This window comes from Cnephaeus nilssonii (genome assembly GCF_951640355.1).
Source record: "Cnephaeus nilssonii genome assembly, chromosome: 5".
Classification (NCBI taxonomy): Eukaryota; Metazoa; Chordata; class Mammalia; order Chiroptera; family Vespertilionidae; genus Cnephaeus; species Cnephaeus nilssonii.
The window spans coordinates 30298517-30320857 of NC_137076.1; the positions used below are offsets into that span (position 1 = coordinate 30298517).

The window sequence follows — 22341 nt, forward strand, 5'->3', positions numbered from 1 at the left end:
CCCACTGGCCACAAGCCAAGGGATGCCTGGGGTCTCCGAAGCGGGGGAGGCAGGAAGGATCCTGCCCTGGAGCCCTCAGAGGGAGTGGGCCCTGCTGCCGCCTGGACCTCACACTCCTGTCCTCCAAAATCGGGAGAACACATTTCTGTTGTGTTAAGCCACCCAATCTGTGGTACTTTGCTACAGCAATCCTAGGAAAAATATCTGACCAGCACTCCTCAGGACTGTCAAGGTCATCAAAAACAGGAAAAGTCAGAGAAACCATCACAGCCAACAGGAGCGCAAGAAGATGTGACCACTAAGAGCCATGTGGGGTCCTGGGAGTAAAGAAGGATATTAGGGGGGAACTGAGGAAATCTGAATAGAGTATAAATTTTAGTTAATAATGTGTCAGTATTGGTTTATTGATTGTAAAAAAAAAAGTACCATATTAATGTACGATGTTAACAGTAGGGGTATTTGGGTGCAGTTTTATAAGGCGACTCTCTGTACTACCCTCACAATTTTTCTGTAAATCTAAGACTATTCTAAAACATAAGGTTTTTTTAAGTAAAAAAAAAAAGGGGGGTGGTGTTGAATGAATAGAATCTTGGCTGTGTGACCTCCCAAGTGTATGACTTCAGTCAAATTATTCAGTTTCTTGGTGTCTCAGTTTTCTCATCTGTAAAATGGGAATGACAGGGCTTGTGCTACATGGGACATCCCTGAGGATGGTGGGTCACCATGATCTAGCCTAAGTAGAGCCATTATCTTCATCTTCATCAGAGATGAGTAGAAGCTGCTGCTAGAATTTTGGGTAAATGGCAACATAGGGTGGGCTTAAATGTGCCCCCCTCCAGGAAGAGAGGTTGGACTCTACCTCTTGGTTCCAAGCGTGCACTTTCCTGGGCAGCTCTCCGTGCCCAGCACAGGTGGGCGAACAAGTATAACCTTTTTCCTTCCTTCTCCATGTTTCTACCCTACGTGGGACAGGACACCTGAGAAGGGACTGCGGGGGGATAAACAGGACACCTCTGAGAAACCACAGGTCTCCAGAATGTCATTCCTTTAATGTCCAACTCACAAGGAGCCCTGCAGATGAGGGAATAAATACAGGTTTTAAGATGCAGCGCACCCAGCCCCCAGCCTAGGAAAGAGGGGGAGACCTGTGAGCCTCAGTTTCCCTCGTCTGCAAACCGTAACAGAACACACTTTGAGTCATGAGGCTCTTAACACCGTTTCCCGGGGGTCTCTTCCCCCACAACGGGAGGCCTCTGAGCTACCCAACCTCAAACTGGGAGATACCACCTCCTGTCCACTAAGGGGCGCCAGAGTCCGGCTCCTGGGCCTGAAGGACCACTGCCCGATCCCTGAGGGGGTGTATCCCCCCCCCACCCCACCCTCCGGGGCTCCGGACTTCTACCCGGGAGGGCACAGACCCGGGGTGGGGATCCTGAGCCTTCCGTCCTCTGCTCTCTTCATCTTTCCCTCCACCTGGGACCCCAGGTGGCCACTGTGCTCCTTTTTCGAGGAGACAAGAGTGGGGACCCCAGGAGCTGTCCTAGCGACGGGCAGAGCAGCAGCGGCGACCGGCTTTCCGCCGCTCACTCGCGGCCCTCCCGCCGCGCGGGCCTGGAGCGACTGGGGAGGCGTCCGGGCGGCCTGAGCGCCGGCCCCGCCCGCCCGCCCGCCCGCAGGTCCCGAGGGCCACGCGCTGGTCCGAGCCCGGGGGCGGGGCTTGGGTCACAGCAGGTTGATCTCGTCGAGGTAGCGGGCCAGGACCGAGTCGCGCACGTCCTTGAAGACTTTGCGGATGTTCTGCGTGTCCGTGGCGCACGTGTAGTGGCTGAAGAGGCGCCGGGAGCGCGAGCCCTTCCTGCCCCCGTCGGCGGCGGCGTCCGCGCAGCCGGCGTACATGCGGCTGTACATGTCCAGGATGAACCTCTTGGCCGCCTCGGCGTCCTGCTTCGGGCCTGGGGAGCAGGAGTGAGGGCGTCAGGACACAGGCTCCTGGGGCAGGCGGGGACCCCCTACGGACACCAAGGGGGCACTCTGGAAACTCTCTTCCCGATACGGGCAACGTAGGGCTGCAGGGACCCCAGCGCGCACCCACTACCGTTCCAACAGTTGGGCGCCCTCTTTTGACTTTCTAGCAGGTCACGTGACCCCCGGCCCAGCCATTGACCACATCGGGTTGGTGGGGTCACAGCACCTGGGATGGACCCATGAGGCTCAGCTCTGGGACTCGGATCAGAATTTGGGTTGAAGAGGTGCTCTTGGCTGGGCTTGGAGCTGGAGGGATGGGAACCCGAGCTGCAGAGACAGAGGCTGGTGCACCCGGGGAAACGGAGGCCAGGAGAAGGGGAGGGATGGCCACCCTGGGGAGGCACATGGGCTGCTGCATTGAAAGCACAACGTGAGTTAAGGGCCCAAAGCCTGGCTCTGCGACTTACTGGTTTGGGTACATGTTAACAAAGGTAACCGTTGTGAGCCTCAGTTTCCTGGTTTGTAAAATTGGGATGAGGACTAGCCCCAGGCCTCCCGGAGCTGTGAGGATTCAAAGCAATCGTGCCCAGGGCCCCCTGCTCAATAACCAGAAAGCTTCAGGGGGGTGTGCTGTCATTCTTTCAGAAAGGCAGGTTGCATAGTGGGTAAAACCTGCCATCTCCGAACCCAGACGGCCTGGATTAGAATCTTGCCTCTGTCACTCACTGGCTGTATGACTTCCGGCAAGTGACTGTACCTCCGTTTCCCCAGGAAGGAGTCCTACTGCACAGGAGTGTTTTAAAAATATTTTTTTTATTGATTTCAGAGAGGAAAGGAGAGGGAGAGATAGAAACATCAATGATGAGAGAGAATCATTGATCGGCTGCCTCCTGCACGCCCCCCACTGGGGATCAAGCCGGCAACCCGGGCCTATGCCCTTGACCGGAACGGAACCTGGGGCCCTTCAGTCTGCAGGCTGACGCTCTACCCACTGGGCCAAACCAGCGAGGGCTGCACAGGGCATTTTAATGAGGACCAAACAAGTCAATAATACATAAGAGTGCTTCCACCCATGTTAGATGTGTTAATTGTTATTGTTCATTATTGTCTCGAGTATTTAGCAGCAGGAAAGAAGGGCCGAGAGCCGTAAGTTGAGTATATGGGTGCTGTAGCCTCTTTGGCTGGGAGAAAAGGATGAGTCGTGGAGTCTCCCTCTGACCTGAAGGAAAGCAAACAATCCTCAAAACTGTCTACTTCTCAAACTCTCCAAGTGCTGCTCAGCTGGGAAGTGTGATGGGGGTGCCCAGGCCACCAGCCGGGAATAAGCTGACCTCTGTTGCCCAGACTCTGAGTCTTGTGGGGATGACTGGCTGAGATTGGCCATATGGGCTCTGACAAGGCCAGGTTGTCCCACCCATGGTGATGTCACCCAAGCTTAGTACACGCAAACTAAGGGCTTCATCAACCATGGCTGATAGTGTATTGGCGTGAACAGTGTCCCCTCAAATCCATGACCACTGTGAACTTCAGAATGTGATCGGATTTGGAAATAGGGTCTTTGCAGCTGTAAAGAGTTAAGTTGAAATGAGATACTGAACTAGGTTGGGCCCTAAGTTCAATGACTTGTGTTCTTATAAAAAGAGGAGAGAGCTGGTTTGGCTCAGTGGATAGAGCGTCAGCCTGCGGACCCCCTGAGGGTCCTGGGTTTGATTCCGGTCAAGGGCACATACCTCGGCTGCAGGCTGCTCCCTGGCCCAGGCCATGGTCAGAGGTTGTGCAGGCGGCAACCAACCTATGTGTTTCACATCGATGTCTCTCTCTGTCTTTCCCTCTCTCTTCCACTCTCTATAAAAATCAATGGAAAAATGGCCTTGGGTGAGGATTTAAAAAAAAAAAGAGGAGAGACAGCCAGGGACAGAGAAGGCCGTGTGACGATGGAGGAAGAGATTGGAATGATGCATTATAAGTCAAGAAATGCTAAGACTGCAGGCAACCACCAGAAACTAGGAGAGAGGCCTAGAACAGGTTCTCCCTCGGAGCCTGCTGAAGGAGCTGACCCTGCTCTGCCATCACTCGGCTTCAGGCGTCAGCTTCCTGGCTTGTGCGGGAATAAATGTCTGTAGTTTCCAGCCCCCAGCCGGTGGCCAGTTGTCACGGCAGCCCAAAGATAGCTTGTCCCCAGGATGGCTGTCACTGCTTCCTTCCCTCCCTGTAGTCACATGCCATGTGGCCATCATAATGTAGACTGTGCCTCCGTTTGAGTCTGGGCTGACCAGAGTGATTTTATTGACCGATAGAACAAGGCGGCTGTAACCACCTGGACTTCTTAGGCTACGTCATGAGCAGAGGCTTCCACCTGGGCTGAAGTCTGACCATCCTGAGGCAGCCATGCTGCGAGCTAGCCCTGGATTAGAAGACACCAGATAGGGAGAAGGAGAGGGAGAGATAGAGACGGAGAGGAGAGAGAGAGGAAAAGGAGGAAGAGGAGGGGGAGGGAGGAAAAGGAGGAAGGAAGAGGTGGAGGATCACAGAGTCATCATACACATGGTGCAAGAAGCCATCTCAGAAGTGCATCTCCAATCCCGGCCACCCGGCTGAGGCCACATGGACCACCGGTGAACAACCGCCCCAACCATCCCCAAATTCCTGACCCCCTTAATCGTGAGCTAAGTGAAATGGCTGGGTTAAGCCCCTAACTTTGGGGGGCATTTGCTACTCAGTGGGGATACTTCTAGCAGCTCCCTTTACCCTCACAGTGGCCCAATATCTAGCTAACACACCCCTTCCCTGGTTTCACCAAAACCTTCCGTCTCTGGCAGATACCCTACATGGCGCCCAACGCTTACTGCACTCCGCTCTAGCTGGCCGGGCCCTTTGTGCCTCGGGTTGCACCAAAGGTTTGTTCCCAAACCTGCTGTATTCCTCCTGCTTGATAGGCACTTAATGAGACACGACACAAACCTATTAGCTACAAGCACAGCCTGAAAGAGGGTTGCTGTATCTATGAAAACTGAGCTGTTGTATGCTTTGGAAAAACTTGCTCAGAGGTCACAGATTTAAAAATAAAAATGCTATCCAATTAGGTATAGATGAGACGACTATGAAAGTTAGAAAAAGAAAGTGTCAAAAATCTAAGAAGATTCTGGGAATAGTTGTTGATGCCCTTTGAGTATGCTTTATGACAATGAACTCTATCCAGCAGACCCACCCTCACAACATCTATGACTTTTGAGAATTCTCTTCTTTGAGGAATTACCAGTACATCGAGTATGAAGGCACCTGTTATTTTATCCCCATTTTACAGATGGGAAAACTGAGAACAGAGAGAGGTTGGGCAGTGAAAGCATCTGGGTCTGGAAACTCCACTGACTCCAGGCTGGAGTAGGGCCTGGACGAACATCTTGCTTGGGAACTGATTTTATTTTTATTTTTATTTATATTGGGGGGGGGGGGAGGGCGGTATGGTATAGATATAGAAGGTTCTAGAACTCACCCTGGAAACTGGGGAAGTAGGTAGCCAGGTGGGAGGTGGGGATCTTCTCCTCCAGTATGTCGGTTTTGTTGAGGAAGAGGATGACAGATGTGCTTTTGAACCAGGGCAGTTCCAGGATTGTGCCAAACAGGGCCAGACTCTCCTTCATTCTGTTCTGGGTTGGGGGACACAGGCAGTTCGTCACTCAGATCAGCCAGCTCGGCCCAAACAGGAGCCCGCCCTCGACGTGGAGATGGGTCTGAGCAGGTGTGGCTGGCTGCCTATGTGTGCCCAACATGGTTTTGTGCCTCAGCTGGTTTGACTAGTGCCCTGCCCCCTCCAACCCCCTCCCGCCCCCCCATTCATGTCCACCTGGAACATCAGCATGTGACCTTATTTGGAAGCAGGGTCTGTGATTCACTAAGAGGTCCTACTGGAATGGGGTGGCTTTAAGTCTAATGATGGCTGTCCCCATAAAAAGGGGGAACTTGGACACAGCCTCACATACAAGGAGGATGCTATGTGAAGACGGAGGCAGAGGTGGGTTGATGCATCTACAAGCCAAGGAACACCAAAGATGGCCAGAGTCACCAGCAGCTGGGAGAGCCCGGGACAGAGCTCCCTCCCGGCCTCGGAACCAGCCTGCCGACACCGTGAGCTCAGCCTGCTGCCTCCAGAACCGGGAGAGAATACTCTTCTGTTGTCTCAGCCGCCCGGTTTGTGGTCATTTGTTACGGCTGCCCGAGCAAACTAGGACAGGCCATGTGGCGAGAGCTATGTCGGAACGACCTCAGACGCCTTCTGTCCGATTCAATCTGAAAGTCAAAATTATAGCATCTCCCTCTCCAATGCCCAAAGGCCTCCGTGACACTTGAGCCACTGAAAGTGCGCATGTCAGAGATAAGTGTGCCCGCCCGCCACCATGCTGGATGTTAATTGGGAGAAGCGGTCACAATAGAAGATTGATCCTCACCAGCATTTCTGAGTAGAAGTGTGACACTGTCCCTGCAGTGTGACAACATTTCCAGGACAGTTTGTGTTGTGCTTCCAGGGGCCAATGTCTCAGGACATGCAGGACATCAATATGTGTGTGTGTGTGTGTGTGTGTGTGTGTGTGTGTGTGCGCGCGCGCGCGCGCCACATGTGAGTGTTGTTGGCAACACGAGTGCTTGTGAATCTGTCTTGGGGCTCAATGGTCTGATCACAAAGGAGTGGAAGGTGAGGCTCAAAGCCACACCAGACACACAGGCCCGCTCGAGAGTGGCACGGGGCTTCCTGCCCAGCTGTGGGTCCCTGGCCTGGGGGAGGAGAAGAGCAGAGAAGATGGCGCCCCAGCGTCCTCAGGGGCCCCTCACCTCTTGGTTGTTCTCCTCCAGGCACTGGTCGTATTCGCTCAGCGAGGCCAGGTAGATGAGGGCGATCACGTTCTCAAAGCAGTGGATCCACTTCTTGCGTTCTGACCTCTGGCCGCCAACGTCCACAATCCTACCAGAATTGCCCCTTTTCAGAGCTCAGGCTTAATCAGGACCCCACAACGTGGCACCGCATACCCCAGTCACGTCTGAGACGTGCCAAGATGAAGATGACGAGCAGCAAGAATAGGGCCTAGCCCCTGGGCCCACACCTCTTGTGTGTTATTGCATTTCAAACCCCTCCCCCCATTACACCCATTATACAGATGAGGAAACTGAGGTGCAGAGAGGAGAGGGGACTTTCCTGAACTTCCACTGCACTGGGTTGTCTGATTACTACCCTCATGGGGGAGGCCAGCAGGTCAGACACATCCGGAGTCTGCCCTGGTTCTGGCTGATTGGCCTAACTGCAGACCGTCTGCACAACTCCCGTTTTCCCATCAGTGAGATGGGGGTGCTGTGTTGTGGCTGGCCAGGGGACCGCCCAGTGGCCAACACCTCCCCTCTGTGTGTGGCCTAAGGCGAGGGCCGGGCCTCCACCCCCACACTCCACAACAGACGCCTGGGCCCTCCTGCCTTCCTGTGCTCTCTTCTGAGAAATGTGGGTCACTGATAACAGCCCTGCGTCATTTCCCCGGGGATGCAGCCGTTACTCGGGCAGCCGACAGGAAATGCCAGAGCCTCAGAGCAAGAAGGGACTTGCCCCGCTGACAGGAGGGGAAGAGGCTGGAGCCTGTGGCTCCTAACCCAGACCAACCCTCTCATGCATCAGACCCCTCAGGCCCCCATGTCCGGAGTGGGATGTGGGTGCAGCGATTGAGAGTGGGGCTCTGGGGACTGAGTCAGGTGGAGTACACTTCTTGCCATCCTCCCATCTCAGAGTCTTAGTTTCCTCTGTGCCCTCACTTCGCTGATTAACCTCTCCTTAGCCTAAGAACATACTCAAGACTCCCACCAAAAATCCCCTCCCCAGCCCAGCCTTCCCTGTGAGCATCCCCAACCGCTACCTTCACTCCTAAACTTTACCCATCCATCCACCCATCTATATACATCTATCCACCCACCTATCCAACCTCTACTACATATCCATCCATTCACTGATCTATTCATTTATCTACCCATCTACTCATCCATCCATCCATCCATCCATCCACCCACCCACACATCTATCCATCCATCCATCCACACATCCATCCATCCACACATCCATCCACACATCCATCCATCCATCCATCCATCCATCCATCCATCCATCTGCACATTCATCCTTCCATCTTTCTAGCCATCCTCCCACATTTACCACCTTCCACTCTGATCTGGATCTGATCATCACTATGAAGCAGGAGACTGAAACTCAGCCCCTAACCATGTGGGACTCTCCATCTAGTGGACAAGACCTATGGCCAACAGCTAAATTATGAACCTTCCAGGAAAGGACTATTGCAGAGGCCAGAACAGCATGTTTGGGGTGGGGGAGGGTGGTCCAGGGAAGTGAGAGAGTCAACACTCGTGGGTTGATCACCACCCCTGTCTCCAGCTTCTCCTGCTGTATTCTTCCTGACCCCTCCATGGCCTTTGACACTAGCCATCAACCTCCCAACGCCGTGTTGCTGCAAGTCCAGCCACACCTTGTCTTCCGGCTCAGGCTTGCGAGAGCCCAGTCACCTCCCAGATGCCCTAGACCAGGGGTCAGCAAACTGCAGCTCACGAGCCACATGCGGCTCTTTGGCCCCTTGAGTGTGGCTCTTCACAAATGACCACGTGCGGGCGCGCACATACAGTGCAATTGAAACTTCGTAGCCCATGCGCAGAAGTCGGTTTTTGGCTCTCAAAAGAAATTTCAATCATTGTACTGTTGATATTTGGCTCTGTTGACTAATGAGTTTGCCAACCACTGCCCTAGACCCCTCAGACTCTATGTGCCCCAAGGACTTTATCGTCTTATCGAATACCCCCATCCTGCTGCTGGCTCCACCTCCTACCTTGTCACCTTGATGGGAAAACTGGCAGACATTTTCAACTCCCTGCTCTAAGTCCCACTCATCTAGTCCTGCCCCTTCTACATCAGAAACATTTCTTGCACCATCCCCTCATTTCCATCCCCATGGCCACTGCCCTGGCCATGACTAACCCTTCCTGCCTGGACCATAGCTCCTGCCTCCTCCTGACTCTCTGGACTTCTAGTCTCAGCCCCTTATTAACCACTAGAGGAATCAGCCTCTGAGCTTCCCAGTCCAAATCCATCCCTCTGGCACAGCTCTGACCACACAGCCTCTGTCTTCTCCTGCACAACAGCCCTTAAGGGTCAGAACTAGTGAACTCCTACTCATCCTTCAATGCCCTAATACCAGTGTCCCTTCCTCCAGGAAGATTTCCCCTCTTGGAGCTCTGGTGCCTCACTCTGGGTTCTTCCAGGTCCCGGTCCTGACTGTATGGGAGAGTGGGGGGGGGGGGGGTGAAGAGGTGTCTATGTCCAATTCTGCCTCCTTCAACCTGGAAGCCCCTGGAGGGCTGGGTCTAGGAAACGCCCACTCCTCCCCCAGGGCCCCAGCTGCTTTGCCCCTCCTCCAGGAAGCACGCCCCGCCCAGCAGGCCATGCACTCACCGCAGGTTGGTTTTCTGCACGGAGAAGCAGTACTCGTTGATGCCCGTGGTGGGCATACGGCTGCGCAGCACATCCTGGGCGGTGGGGATGTAGCCCTCCTCGGTGATGCGCTCCAGGTGCGACAGGTAGCTGGGGAGCAAGGAGCCCTGAGCCTGGCCCTGCAGGCTTCCTTGGCTTCTCAGACCCACCACCCAGGGCTCAGTGAGGACCCTGCTAGGGGAGAGCCTTCCAAGAGGGGCCAGGATCCCTGGGGTCTGCAGGTGGCCCAGGAGCAGCAACCGGAGGCCATGGGAGCCCTGGGAGAAGCAGCGTCACCCCTGAAGCAGCATGACCCCAAGGATGATGTGACCTCAGGAACAGCAGCACTGCCCTGACCGGTTTGGCTCAGTGGATAGAGCGTCAGCCTGTGGACTGAAGGGTCCCAGGTTCGATTCCGGTCAAGGGCATGTACCTTGGTTGCAGGCACATCCCCAGTAGGGGGTGTGCAGGAGGCAGCTGATGGATGTCTCATCGATGTTTCTAACTCTCTATCCCTCTCCCTTCCTCTCTGTAAAAAATCAATAAAATATATTAAAAAAAAAAAAAAAAAAGAACAGCAGCACTGCAGAGGGGTGTCACCTTGGGGGCTGTCACCAGGAGTGGCATGGTCCCCGAAACAGTGATGGCCTGGGAGCAAACCACCCTGGGCATCCAGCATCATGCCCAGGACGGTATCACCATGTGATAATGAGCAGTGCCACCCCAGAAATGGTGTCACCTGGGGCAGATTCACCCTAGGAGCTGCGTCACCTCATAAATGACATCACCCCAAAAACAGGGTCACTCCAGGGACAGTGTCACCCCAGAGACAATGTCATCCCCAAACAACCTCACCCCAGGAACAATGTCAACCATCCCACAGCCAGCTGATGCCCAACAGCCAATCCCCAGGCTGGGAGTCGGCCACCTGGGACCCCCTCTGCACAGGGGCAATCCTGGCACGGGGTCTCTGCTGGCTGCATCTCAAACCTGCAGCTGTGCCCAACTCCCCCCCCCCAGCCCCGCACCCCGCACCCCGCACCCACCACCGTGACCCCAGACTCACTACACCGCTGAGTCAAGCAGGTGGAACTCGCGCCGGCGCTCGTAGCAGGCCCGGATGCCACCGTCACTCCACAGCCACTGCATGGCCACCGCGTAGCGCTTCTCAAAAGTGGTCACTTTGTAGGGGTCCTGGCTCATGACCAGGCTGGCATGGCTCTGGAGGGAAGGGCGAGGCAGGTCAGAGCAGCCTCCTGGCATCCCAGCAAGGCCCTTCCCCTCCTTGCTCGGCCGCTTCTCCTTCCGGTCCGTGCACACCCTGCACATTCCCACCGCCTTTGTCTCCCCTCGTGAGCTCCTTCACGCATTTACCCACGGAGGGAGCGTGGAGGCAAAGTGCCTGCCCCAGGACCAGGGGCAGCAGAGAGACGAGTTCCAGAGGACCGTGGCCCGTGTGCGCTGAGGCCTCCGAACTGCGGGGCACCCCCCTTTCTCACACGCATTGGTTCCTCGACTCCCAGGAGACAAGTCCCTACAGATGTCCCCCAGGTTACAGATTAGGCTACGGAGGCATGAGAAGCAACTTGCCCAGGTCTCACACTGAGGTAGGGCACATGACAGGCTCAGGGGTGGGGACCGGGTAAGGCCTGGGGGGTTGAGAATAACCCCTGTATCGGATCAATTAGACGGTCTGCGGCCTGTTATGGCTGGGGTTTGTCCACAATGAACCCATGTCCTCCACAAATTCATAAGTTTAAGCCCTAACCCGGAGGACCTCAGGATGTGACTGTGTTTGGAGATGGGAGTCTTTACAGAGGTGATCCAGTTAAAATGAGGTCATTAGGGTGGGTCCTGATCTAATAGATGACTGGGGTCCTTATAGGAAAGGAATAAGGACAGGCTTGTGAGGACACGGAGAGAAGAAGCCATCTGCCAGCCAAGGAGAGAAGCCTTAGGAGAAGCAAGCCCGCCGACACCTTGATCTCAGACGTCCAGCCTCCAGAACTGTGAGAAAATAAATGTCTGTTGTCGAAGCTCCCCAGACTGTGGCACTTGGTTATGGCAGCCTGAGCAAACTAATACACAGCCTGAGAGCATATTAGCTTCAAAGTTCAAAAAAAATGATTAAGAATTTTAAAAGTAAAAAATAAGAGACACATCCTTCTAAAAATTCAGAGTAAAATTTGTATTCAGTGAAGGCCCTGAATAGTCCGTCCTTCATGTGCTTTGCAGGAAGTGAATATGGGTCCTTCACTCTTAAAACACAGGAGACTGGGAATGAGACAATGGTGCCCACTCATGCCATTTCTAATGAACACATGAAAAAGAAATAAAAGATCAGGTTTGGAATGGAAGAAATTACGCTGTGGTTATGCACAGATGACACGACTATATGTAGAAAATCCAAAATAGTCTGTAGATAAACTACTAGAATAAACAAGTGAACTTAACAGGGTCCCCAAATGAAAGACCAATAAATGAAAATAAGATATGTGTCTATATACTAACCACTAACTAGTGGAAAATTTTTAAAATTTAAATCACATTTATAGTAGCATCAAGAGATAGCAATACCTAGGAATGATCTAACAACAGATGTGAAGTAAGAAAGTGCTTATATCCAGAATATACAAAGAATTTGCTATAAGTCAGTAAAGAAAAAAACCCAAGGAACTGTATTTTTTTTTAAGTGGGAAAAAAATAGGCCAAAGATTTAACAGTTGCTTCACAAAAAAGAATATCTAAGTGTCCAACAAACATATGAAAAAGTGCACAAGCTCATTACTAACCAGAGCAATGGAAATCAAAACCACAATGAACCCAGCGGGCGTGGCTCAGTGGTTAGGCATCAACTTATGAACCAGGAGGTCATGGTTCAATTCCTGGTCAGGCCACAAGCTTGGGTTGCAGGCTCCGATTCCCAGCATGGGGCGTGCGAGAGGCAGCCGATCTATGATTCTCTCTCATCATAGATGTTTCTATCTCTCTCTCCCTTCCTCTCTGAAACCAATAAAAATATATTTAAAACAAAAACAAAAACCACAATGAAATGCCACCAAGCACCCACCAGAATGGCTTAAATGAAGTGACAGACAATGTCAAGTGTTGCGAGGACAGGGAGCCCCCCGGAGCTCTGCTGGTGGGCGTGTGAATTGCTACAATTACTTGGAAAACAGTGTCTTCTACATGTTGCTTCTAGGTAGAGACCCAACAGGAATATGCAAATGACCCAAATGTCACCAACATTAGGATGGACAAATAAATTGACCTTGGCCCCCAAAAGATAAATGAATCACAGACATACGGCACCAGAAGCCAGACGTGAAAGATCATTCCAGAAAGTTTGAGAATATAAAAAATAGGCAACTCATCTATGGCGATGAAAGATGAAACAATAGTTATCTTTAGGGGGAGCCTCTGTCTCATCTATAAAATGGGGTACTCGCTGAAAGGGGTTCTTGTGAGGATTCAATCATCATATCACCCACTAACACCACCGAGCCCATACTACATCCCAGGCACTGTTTTGAGAGCTTTCAGCACGTTTAATTTATCACATTCTCACGTCAGCCCTGTGTGGTGGGAACCACAGGCCTCCAGTCCCTCTTCCAAAGTCCTTGGACCACCTCCTATTCACAAACCAGGTGCTTTCAGGTTTAGAAAGGTGATGTGACCTCACACCTGTCAGGATGGCCATGGTGAAAACCAAACACACCGAGAACAGCAAGTGTTGGTGAGGATGTGGGGAAACTGGCACCCTGTGCACTGTGGTGGGAATGCAGAATGATGTGGCCCCATGGAGACTCCTCAAAAATTTACAAATAGAATCACCATACGATCCAGTAATTCTACTTCTCGGTGTTTATCCAAAAACATGGAAAGCAGGTCTCAAAAAGATATGAGCACTCCCATGTTCATTGCAGCACTATTCTCAATAGCCAAAATGTAGAAAAGAACCAGGTGAATGGATAAGAAAATGTGGTCCATAAGTGGAATAGTATTCAGTCTTTAAAAGGAAGGAAATTCTTGCCCTAGCTGGTTTAGCTCAGTGGATAGAGGGTCCCAGGTTCCATTCCGGTCAAGGGCACATGCCCGGGTTGTGGGCTTGATCCCCAGCAGGAGGCATGCAGGAGGCAGCCGATCAATAATTCTCATCATTGATGTTTCTATCTCTCTATCCCTTTCCCTTCCTTCTCTGAAATCAATAAAACTATATATATTTTTAAAAGGATATTCTTGTAAATTATATGGTCATCTAACCACTTTCTGTATATCTAAAACTAATACAAAATAATATTGAATGTAAACTGTAACTGAAAAATAAAATAAAAGCCCGGCTGGTGTGGCTTAGTGGTTGTGCATCGACCTAGGAACCAGGAGGTCATGGATTGATTCCCAGTCAGGGCTCGGTCCCCAGTAGGGAGCGTGCAGGAGGCAGCCCATCGATGATTCTCTCTCATCATGGATGTTTCTCTCTCTCCCTCTCCCTAGCTGAAGTCAATAAAAACATTTTTTAAAACAAAATAAAAATAAGGAAATTCTACAATAGGTGTCAACGTGGATAAACTTTGAGGACCTCATGCTAAGTGAGGTAAGCCAGTCATAAAAGGAAAATACTACATGACCCCATTACAGGAGGCATCCAGAATAGGCCGGCTCAGGGAACAGAGGAGCTGGGCTTGGGGAGGGGCCAGGTGGAGCTGCTATTCAGGTAGGATGGCAAGGCAGAGTTTCCCGCAGGGCGGGCGGGTCGTTCTGGAGCTCTGCAGCCCCTCCTTCCTCCAGTTGATACCGGACCGTGCACTTAAAATTTGAGAGGGTAGATCTCATGTTGAGTGTTCACTAAAACAATGTGTGTGTTCTTAAAAAGGCGATGTGATGCACGGGTTGCACAGCAGCCTTTCCCTGCAGTAACCGGTCCTTTGTACTAATATTTCCACAGGGGAGCAGGCCTTGGTTCAGGATTCCCGCGCCCAAGGGGTCCAAGGATGGAGCTCTGGGGATGCATGGGGGACATGTGCCGGGAGAGAGGTGAGGCGGAGCTGCCTGGAAGGCAGGGCAGGATCTCAAGAAACCCCTGGAGGGGGCATTGTTAACAAGGGCTCGGGGACCTAAGGGACCCGCCCCCCTTCCCCCACCCTCACCCCGCGTGGCACCCACGTCACTCACCTTGCTCTCGGGCCTGCTGAAGGGGATCTGCAGCTGGTCCATGGCCTCGATCATGGCCCGCATGGACGCGAAGATGTTCTGGTAGACGAGCGGCCGGAAGCCCTTGCGGTCCTCCTCCGAGAAGCCGGCGCCGTGGATGATGCGCATCTGCTTGATGAACGTGCTCTTCCCGCTCTCGCCTGGGCCTGTGGGTGCGCACCGTGGCTCAGTCTCCACCCGGGCTTCCCGCGCTCCCGCCCCCCCGGGCGGAGGCCACACGCTGTGACCTTGGTGAGCGTGCACCGCCCTCGGCCTGTCTCCCACCTGCACACATGGATCTCCACAGGCCCTGTCTGCGCTCTCCGTGTGAGCGCGGAATGAGTTCAGGGTAAGGGGCTCCCGGCAGGGTCTGCCAACTGCGGCCCGCGGGCCACATCCAGACCCAGCCTGTTTGTGCACAGCTGGCGAGGTTTTAGTTTGTATGTGTTTTTCTGTTTTTGATACTTTTTATGGTTCTGGTTTTTACCTCGAAAGGAATCAAAAGAAAATTGTTTCATATCATGTGGAAATTATATGAAATTCAGGCTTCAGTGTCTATCCATAAAGTTTTATTGGCCCACGACCACACCCATTTGTGTTTGAACAGTCTATGGCTGTTTTCTCCCTACAGACCACAGACAACGAGGAGGCCCTGTGTGGCTGGAGGGGAGGGGAGGGAGGAGGTGATAGAGGGAAGGGACAGGGCAGGTCATGCAGGGCCTGGAGGGAGGACTTGGGCTTTTACCCCGGGAGGTGGGAGCCCTGGAGGGCTGTGGACACAGGGACAGGACAGGACTCAGATGCTCATATGCGCCCTCTGATGGCTGCTGTGGGGGAGGACAGACTGGGGGGTACCGGGGCAGAGACGCACTGTGATGGGGTGGATCCAGGAGCTGGTGAGAAGGGGGCATATTCGTGAGATATTTGGGAGACAGAATCAACAGTCCTAGCTTTGCTGATGAACCAAGAGGGGGAGGGGGCCCTTGCAGGGCCAGCTGCAGAACCGACAGGGCCAAGTGCAAGATGGGAACCACAGGACCCTTCTGAGTGAGGGCACTGGGCACTGCCCAGGCTGCTCCCACACAGAGCCAGCCCTGGATTTGTGATACCCATCCTGGAATCCTCCAGGGCCCCGGACCAGAAGCTCCAAGACCAAGGCTCAGCTCCCTGCTGTCTGAGCTCCAGAACCCCCCCCCCTCTCTCCGTGCCTCTGTTTTCTGTCTGTAAAATGGGTGTGATAGCCAGGTAGGAGGTGCAAGCCTGGAAGGCTCCTCCAATATCTGGTCAACCTGCCTGGCTCCTGGGGGGCACAGGTGTGGGGGCTTTCCAGGGACTAAAGAGGGGACTGCAGCAGGAGGAACTGGGAAAGCAGCAAAAAGGGAAGGGGTGGCCTGGTGGAGGCAAGAAAGAGGAAATGGGAGCCGGGGGAGGGGGGGCAGGGAGGAGGGTGGAGAATGTGGGAGGCGAGGAGGAGGAGGGTGCTGCCTTGCATCAGCCCCCAGGGGTATCCTGTCCCTGCCCACCCCCAGCACATCTGAGGGTGACAAGGGCAGGTCTGAGGTGGCACCAGGTGCTATACGTCCACTGGAATCGAGGTCTAAGAAAAAGAGCCGCTGCTGTGTTGCCATATAGGACATTAGTGGGGAAAGTGGGAAAGCTGTCAGCTGTGAGCCAGGATTGCCCCATGCTCACCCACAGCTTTTGTCGTGAGACTCAAATCCACTGGAGTCTTTAGGGATAAGAAGGCTCCAGGTCTGCAAGTTACACAGAGTTCAGAAAAAAATGGCTATGTATCTATGAACTATAGAGTAAAGAAATGACAGCTGTAACCATGCATTCAATAAATCATATGTGTGCCTACACTTACATGTAGCATATACATGTGCATACATGTGGGGGAGAAGAATACAGGAAATGTGGTCACATGTTAACATTTACAGTCCTGGCCAGCTAGCTCCGTTGGTTGGAGCACCACCAGGATGGGCCAAGGTTGCAGGTTCAATCCCCGGTCAGGCCACATACAAAAAGCAACCCATGAATGCATAAGTAAGTGGAACAACAAATCGATGTTTCTCTCTCCCCCCTCCCCCCTCTCTCTAAAGTCAATACATTAAAAAGAAAAAAAAATTTGTAGAAGGAGCCAGGCACAACTGTTCTAGAAATCTGAACGCATTTTAAAACAAGCTAAGAAGGGAAAAAATGGCGCTGCGGATCTCTAAGAGCGGAGCGTGAGGGGAAGCTGCTTAGGAGCAGAGGGCACCTCTTTACAACTTTTCTGTAGATCTAAAATTATTCCCAAATAAAACGTTTTCTTTAGCCCTGACCAGTTTAGCTCAGTGGATAGAGTGTTGGCCTGCAGACTGAAGGATCCCAGGTTTGATTCCGGTCAAGGGCATGTACCTTTGTTGCGGGCACATCCCCAGTAGGGGGTGTGCAGGAGGCAGCTGATCGATGTTTGTCTCTCATTGATGTTTCTAACTCTTTCTCCCTCTCCCTTCCTCTCTGTGAAAAATCAATAAAATATATATTTTTTAAGTTTTCTTTAAAAAAACACACCAAAGCACCTCACAGGTCCCACCAGTCCCTACTCTGAAGCTCTCCACGGTGGGGCCACGTGTCTCAGATTCTGGAATTCCTTGAATTGTAGGAAGAGGACATGTCAAGCTCACTAAAAATTCCGGAAGTGAAACATCTGGACGTCGCAGTCAGCGACAGAAACCCCCGGCCTCGCTTCCCACTGAGAAACCGGGGGAACCTCCAGGCTTCAGAAGTTTGGCATCAGGGATGGCAGCAGTGGCGGAGCCCTGAGAGCTGAGGGCGTGAAGCACCGTCTCACCTGAGCCTCATTTCTTTGCTGTTAATCCTCACCCGAGGATATTTCCCCCACAGATTTGTAGAGAGAGTGGAAGGAAAAGAGGAAGTGGGGAGAGAGAGAGAGAGAGACAAAGAAAAAGAGAAACATCGATTTAAGACAGACACATCCATCGGTGGCCTCCCACAGGCACCCCCAATCTGGGCAGGGATCAAATCTGCAACGCAGGTCCATGCCCTTGACCGGGACGCGAACCCTCGAACCTTTGGTGCGTGGGTGGGTGCTCTAACCATTGAGCACACTGGCCATGGCTTGACCCCAAGGTAGGGAAGCTGAATCCCAGGTGTGTTGAGGGGACTGCCTTGGGTCAAACCCAGTTCTGTCTGAGTCCAGAGCTCATGGGCTTTCCAATGATCACGCCAGAAGCTCCAAACGTGCTGCCTAAATGAAGGCAACACCATTGGCTTCCTCTTCATCATCACAGTGAGACGACTTCATTCTTGGCATCCGCCAGGACGGGGGCAAGACACTCTGCGTGTCCTCGGTCAGTCCTCGTGAGACCCCTGCCGTTTCTCCATGTACAGAGGAGACCTGGGGCTCAGAGAGGGGACCTGCCTTCCCCCGGGTCACACAGCTCGTGGGGAAGCAGAGGACGAGAGTCGAGCCCTGTGGGTCCTTCACCCACAGAATGGGACGTGGCCAGCCCGGGAGGTCAGGTGACATCAACAGATCTGTTAGCGTGACCTTTCCACAGACACTCCCCACCTGGACGGTCCTCTGGGTGCCGCCGGAGCGGGCAGGGGCCTGTGGCCGGGACTGCAGCCTCTGACCTCTCGGTTGCCTTCCAACTCTCAGACCTCGGGCCTCCACTCAAAGCACAGAGAACCAAGGTCTCCAGAAGCAGCCGTCAACAATATTGCCACGCACGGATTCCTTTCTTCCTTCTCATCTCTTCTGTTTCATTAAAGAAAAAAAACAAACCTCTGGTCTCCACCCACAACATGGATGTTGTGACTCATGAATGGATCACAACCTGAATTCTGGAGAACTCCACGGCTGGAAGCCCTCTCGGCAGCCCATGCCAGTCCCAAGCCACGAAGGGCCCTGGAAGGTCTCCAGCCCCCGACTCCTGGTCTGCCTCAGGAGACCCCCACATGGGCCGGGGGTTGTGGGGGCCGCTGCGTCCACCTGGCGGGGCCTCGCAGCCCAGACGGGAAGTGAGACTTCCTCCCGGGATGGATGAGGAAGTGGAACCCAGCAGATGCCCCGAGGAGTGGGCCCAGCTCCAGGGCATCACGAGACAGCACGTGGCTCCCGTCAGAGGAATGACCGTCCCGGACTCCCCCGCCCTGGGAAATGGGGCTCCTGGGGGTTCAGGAGCCAGTCTGGGCAGCAGGGAGTGGGGGGCAGGTGGCTCAGCTTCTACGTTCAGCTCTGGCTCAGACTGGCCACTGACCCAGACCAGTGCTGCCACGTCCCTGGGCCTCGGTTTCCCTGTCTGTCACTGGGGGCCTGTGGCTGTGCTCTCCTGAGGCCCGTGCACAGGGCAGGCAAACACACGGACTTGGAACTGGAATTCCAGGTTCTGATCCTGGCTGTGTGACCTTGGGCAAGTCCCTTCACCCCTCTGGCCTTGGTTTCCCCATCTGGGGTTATGGACAGAGCTGGCTTCATTCTGACTGTTCCCCTCCCCAGCATGGTGATCACTTCCTGTCACGGACAAGCAATCTTCCCCTCCCACCCTCCAGCCCCTTGGCCTTCATCCTCAAAAGGATCAGCCAGCCTTCAGGAAAAAATAACCTTTTTTCCAAGAAGGGAGGGAGGTGTGGAGGTGGCCTCAGGGCAGAGATGGGGTGGTCGAAGCCAGCCCACAGGGCGGTCCTCAGGGCAACCATCCGTGCTTGGAGACACACACAGCCTCCTCTCCCCGCCCCCTCCCGCACACCAGCAGAAGGGGCGTCCTGATTTGGTCAGAGTGGTGTTGGGCAAGGGACCTTCCCAACTCCAGGAAGATATGGTACAGCTCTGGGGAAAATGGCCCCTGAATCAGGATTGATTGACTCATTCATTCAGTTGTTCGCTCGTTTATAAAGCATGCACGAGGCATCTACTATATGTCAGGTTCATTGTCCTTCTGGGCTCGTTGCTGGGGCACAGGAGTGACTAAGACAGACACGGCGCCCACTCTTGCACGGTTTGCTCTATAGCTGGAGAAGGCAGCCCATAAACAGGGAAACACTGAAGAGTGTCCGTGAGTGAAAAGTCAAGCCGAGGACGGAGAGGGACGGGGCTGTCTGTGTAGCCACAGCGTCCAGGGAACATTCTCTGAGGAGGTAGGAGTTGAGCTGGGACCTTCCTTGAGTGAGAATGCCAGCCGTGCAAAGGCTGGGGCGACCCTCAGAGCTCTTGGCAGGAAGAACAGCAAGAGCAAAGGTCCTGGGGTTCGGATAAATGAACTTGAAATGTACAAGGAAAGACCACTGACATTGGTAAAGCCCTAGACGTGAAAGAGGACTAAAAACTAAGAATCAAAGAAGGGCCCTCGCCAGTTTGGCTCAGTAGATAGAGCGTCGGCCTGCAGACGGAAGGGTCCCAAGTTCTATTCCGGTCAAGGGCACATACCTCGGTTGTAAGCTCAATCCCCCGCCCTCGTTGGGGTGTGTGCAGGAGGCAACCACTCTATGTGTCTCTCTCACTTCGATGTTTCTCTCTCTCGATCTCTCCATCCCTTCCACTCTTTCTAAAAATCAATGGAAAAATATCCTCAAATGAGGATTAACAAACAAACAAACAAAAGAATTAAAGAAGGGCATCACTTTGGAGCCTACACACACAAAAAGGATGGTAGGGAATGTCATAAACCATGCTATGCCCATACATTTAACAATTTTAAAGAAATCAACAAGTTCTTTGAAAGACACCAATAACCAAAGCTTACTCAAGAATAGATAGCTTAAATAGCCCTATTTATTAAAAATAATAAATAATATATTAATATACCACCTCTATTCTTAATATAATGATAGCCTATCTCTGAAGGAAACAAAATAGAAATCGCTACTAAAGCAATTAAATCCTTAATTAAAAACGTTTTAGGCTCAGACAGCTCATGGATGATTTTACCAAACGTTTAAGGAAAACAGAAAATATTCAATGAAGAGCAAAGACGCCAGGTGGCTGCATCTGCAATATTATGGCCAGAACACTATGGCGGGAGAGGTCAAGGGCGGCCAGAGTTTGAGTGTTATGCCATGTGAGACCTTCTTGGAGAAATGAATGGGGCGGGGGGGGGGGGGGGCGGGTAACTAGTTGAGCAAGAGAGAGCATGTGAGACGTGGGAAGGCCCTCAGTTAAGGTGTAATTCCTAGGGGCCCGGTGCTCCACGCCCTCTCCTCTCTCCAGTCCTCAGGGCTTCCCACGGAGCAAGGGAAGACAGGCGACTACAGGCCAGGCGGGTGTGACTCCGGGACCTTCCCCAGCCCCACCCAGCGTTCAGGGAGGCCTGGGAGCCCCTCCAATGCCCGCATCCCTGGGGCCAGACACAGGGCAGAGTGGTCAGGGGCGTGGACACCACAAGACTTGAGGTTGCAGCGGTCACGATCTACTGCCTTCCCGTCACCCCTACTCCCTCGTCTGGCTTCATTTTCCTCCTCCGTCTTCCTGCTGCTGGGAACTATTTTATCTGCTTCTTCGTTTATGGGCTTAATGTCTGTCTCCCTCTTCAGAAGATGAGGTCCAGGGAGGCAGGGACAACTCCCCTGTCTCTTGCTGCTGTGTCTTCAGGAGTTACTTAATATGTCTTGATTGTGTGGATGAACCAACCAATCCATCACAACGAGGTGGCAACGCTCTGCCCACAAAACTCGTGCCAGTAAACCTGCAGAGCCGGGGCCAAGCCCTCCCCGCTGGTGGTGTGGCGGGGAGAGAGGAACTGGGGGGCCGTGGGGAACGGAGATGGAGGGAGAGGCCTGGGCGGGCGGCCGGCCTGAGCTCATGGCTCCCTTCCCATGACACAGAGCCGGTAGGGCGTGCTGGGCCTGCCAGGCTGGGGCCGGCCCCACCAGGCCATCCCGCGGGGCCACCTCCGTTCTTGCAGATGCTCCGCAAGATGGTTGGGCCCATGTTTGGACAAAGAACTGGGGTTCTCTGTGCCTCAGTGTTCCCATCTGGCAAACGGGCTCCCAGGTCCTCCCACCCCGAAGGCCAGGACCCTTTCCTCCAGCCCCCGTCCCTCCGCCCACTCCCAGGCCCTGGACTCACCCAGGAGCAGCAGCTTCAGCTCCCCTCGGTCCCGCTTCTTCTGCTCCAGGAGGATCTTGTTGATCTCCTGGTCGATCCGGGCGGCCGTCTTCTCGTCCTCCGTCAGGCACCAGGGGCAGCAGTGCCAGGTCAGCGACCGGGCCATGATGCGGGGGCCTCAGAAGGCGCAAGGCAGCATGGCCCCGGCCCCCTGGGGGAGGGTACCCCCACCCTGAGGGCTCCAGGAAGGGCTCCCGGCAGCCACGCGTGAAGCGGCTGCCCTCTTCTTGGGGGTCACCCCCCTGGGGGCCCCCCGGCTTCCTGGCCTCAGGCACCCAGGCAGCCCAGGTCGGAGAGGCCTGAGTGCCGGGCCCAGGGCAGTGGGGGAGGAGGAGGAGCAGGAGAAGGGGTGCGGAGGCTCAGGGCTCCCCGCCCATCTCCAGACCTGCCCAGCCCGGCCTAACAGGTTGACTGTGGCAGCCAGGAGAGGTGGGTGCCCCTGGGGAGGGCAGGGCGGCTCGGGGGGAGGGCTCCAAGCAGTCTGGGTCCCAGCAGTCGTCTGGGCCCTCCTTCCTCATTCTGGAGAAGGGGTGGACTCCATCCTTCCTGGGCCCCTGACCCCGCCCTA

The 22341-nt window shown here is 53.8% G+C and overlaps 1 protein-coding gene across 3 annotated transcripts; it reads right to left on the reverse strand.

Moving 5' to 3' along the window:
* Window positions 1–1030: 1030 nt before the first annotated feature.
* GNA15 (G protein subunit alpha 15) lies at window positions 1031–22267 on the reverse strand. 3 transcript variants are annotated; one of them, XM_079773363.1, is made up of 8 exons: window positions 21735–21862; window positions 18240–18428; window positions 14645–14829; window positions 10539–10693; window positions 9455–9583; window positions 6793–6922; window positions 5459–5607; window positions 1031–1952 (listed from the first exon to the last, which is right to left on the reverse strand). In XM_079773363.1, the coding sequence occupies exons 3-8, from the start codon at window positions 14789–14791 to the stop codon at window positions 1541–1543; spliced, it is 1122 nt and encodes a 373-aa protein (XP_079629489.1). In that variant the 5' UTR covers window positions 14792–14829; window positions 18240–18428; window positions 21735–21862; the 3' UTR covers window positions 1031–1540. The 3 variants fall into 3 exon arrangements, with proteins under 3 accessions (XP_079629489.1, XP_079629487.1, XP_079629488.1); XM_079773361.1 differs by lacking the exon at window positions 18240–18428 and having other exon boundaries at window positions 21735–22267; XM_079773362.1 differs by lacking the exon at window positions 18240–18428 and having other exon boundaries at window positions 1589–1952; window positions 5459–5612; window positions 21735–22265.
* Between the last annotated feature and the right edge of the window lie 74 nt (window positions 22268–22341).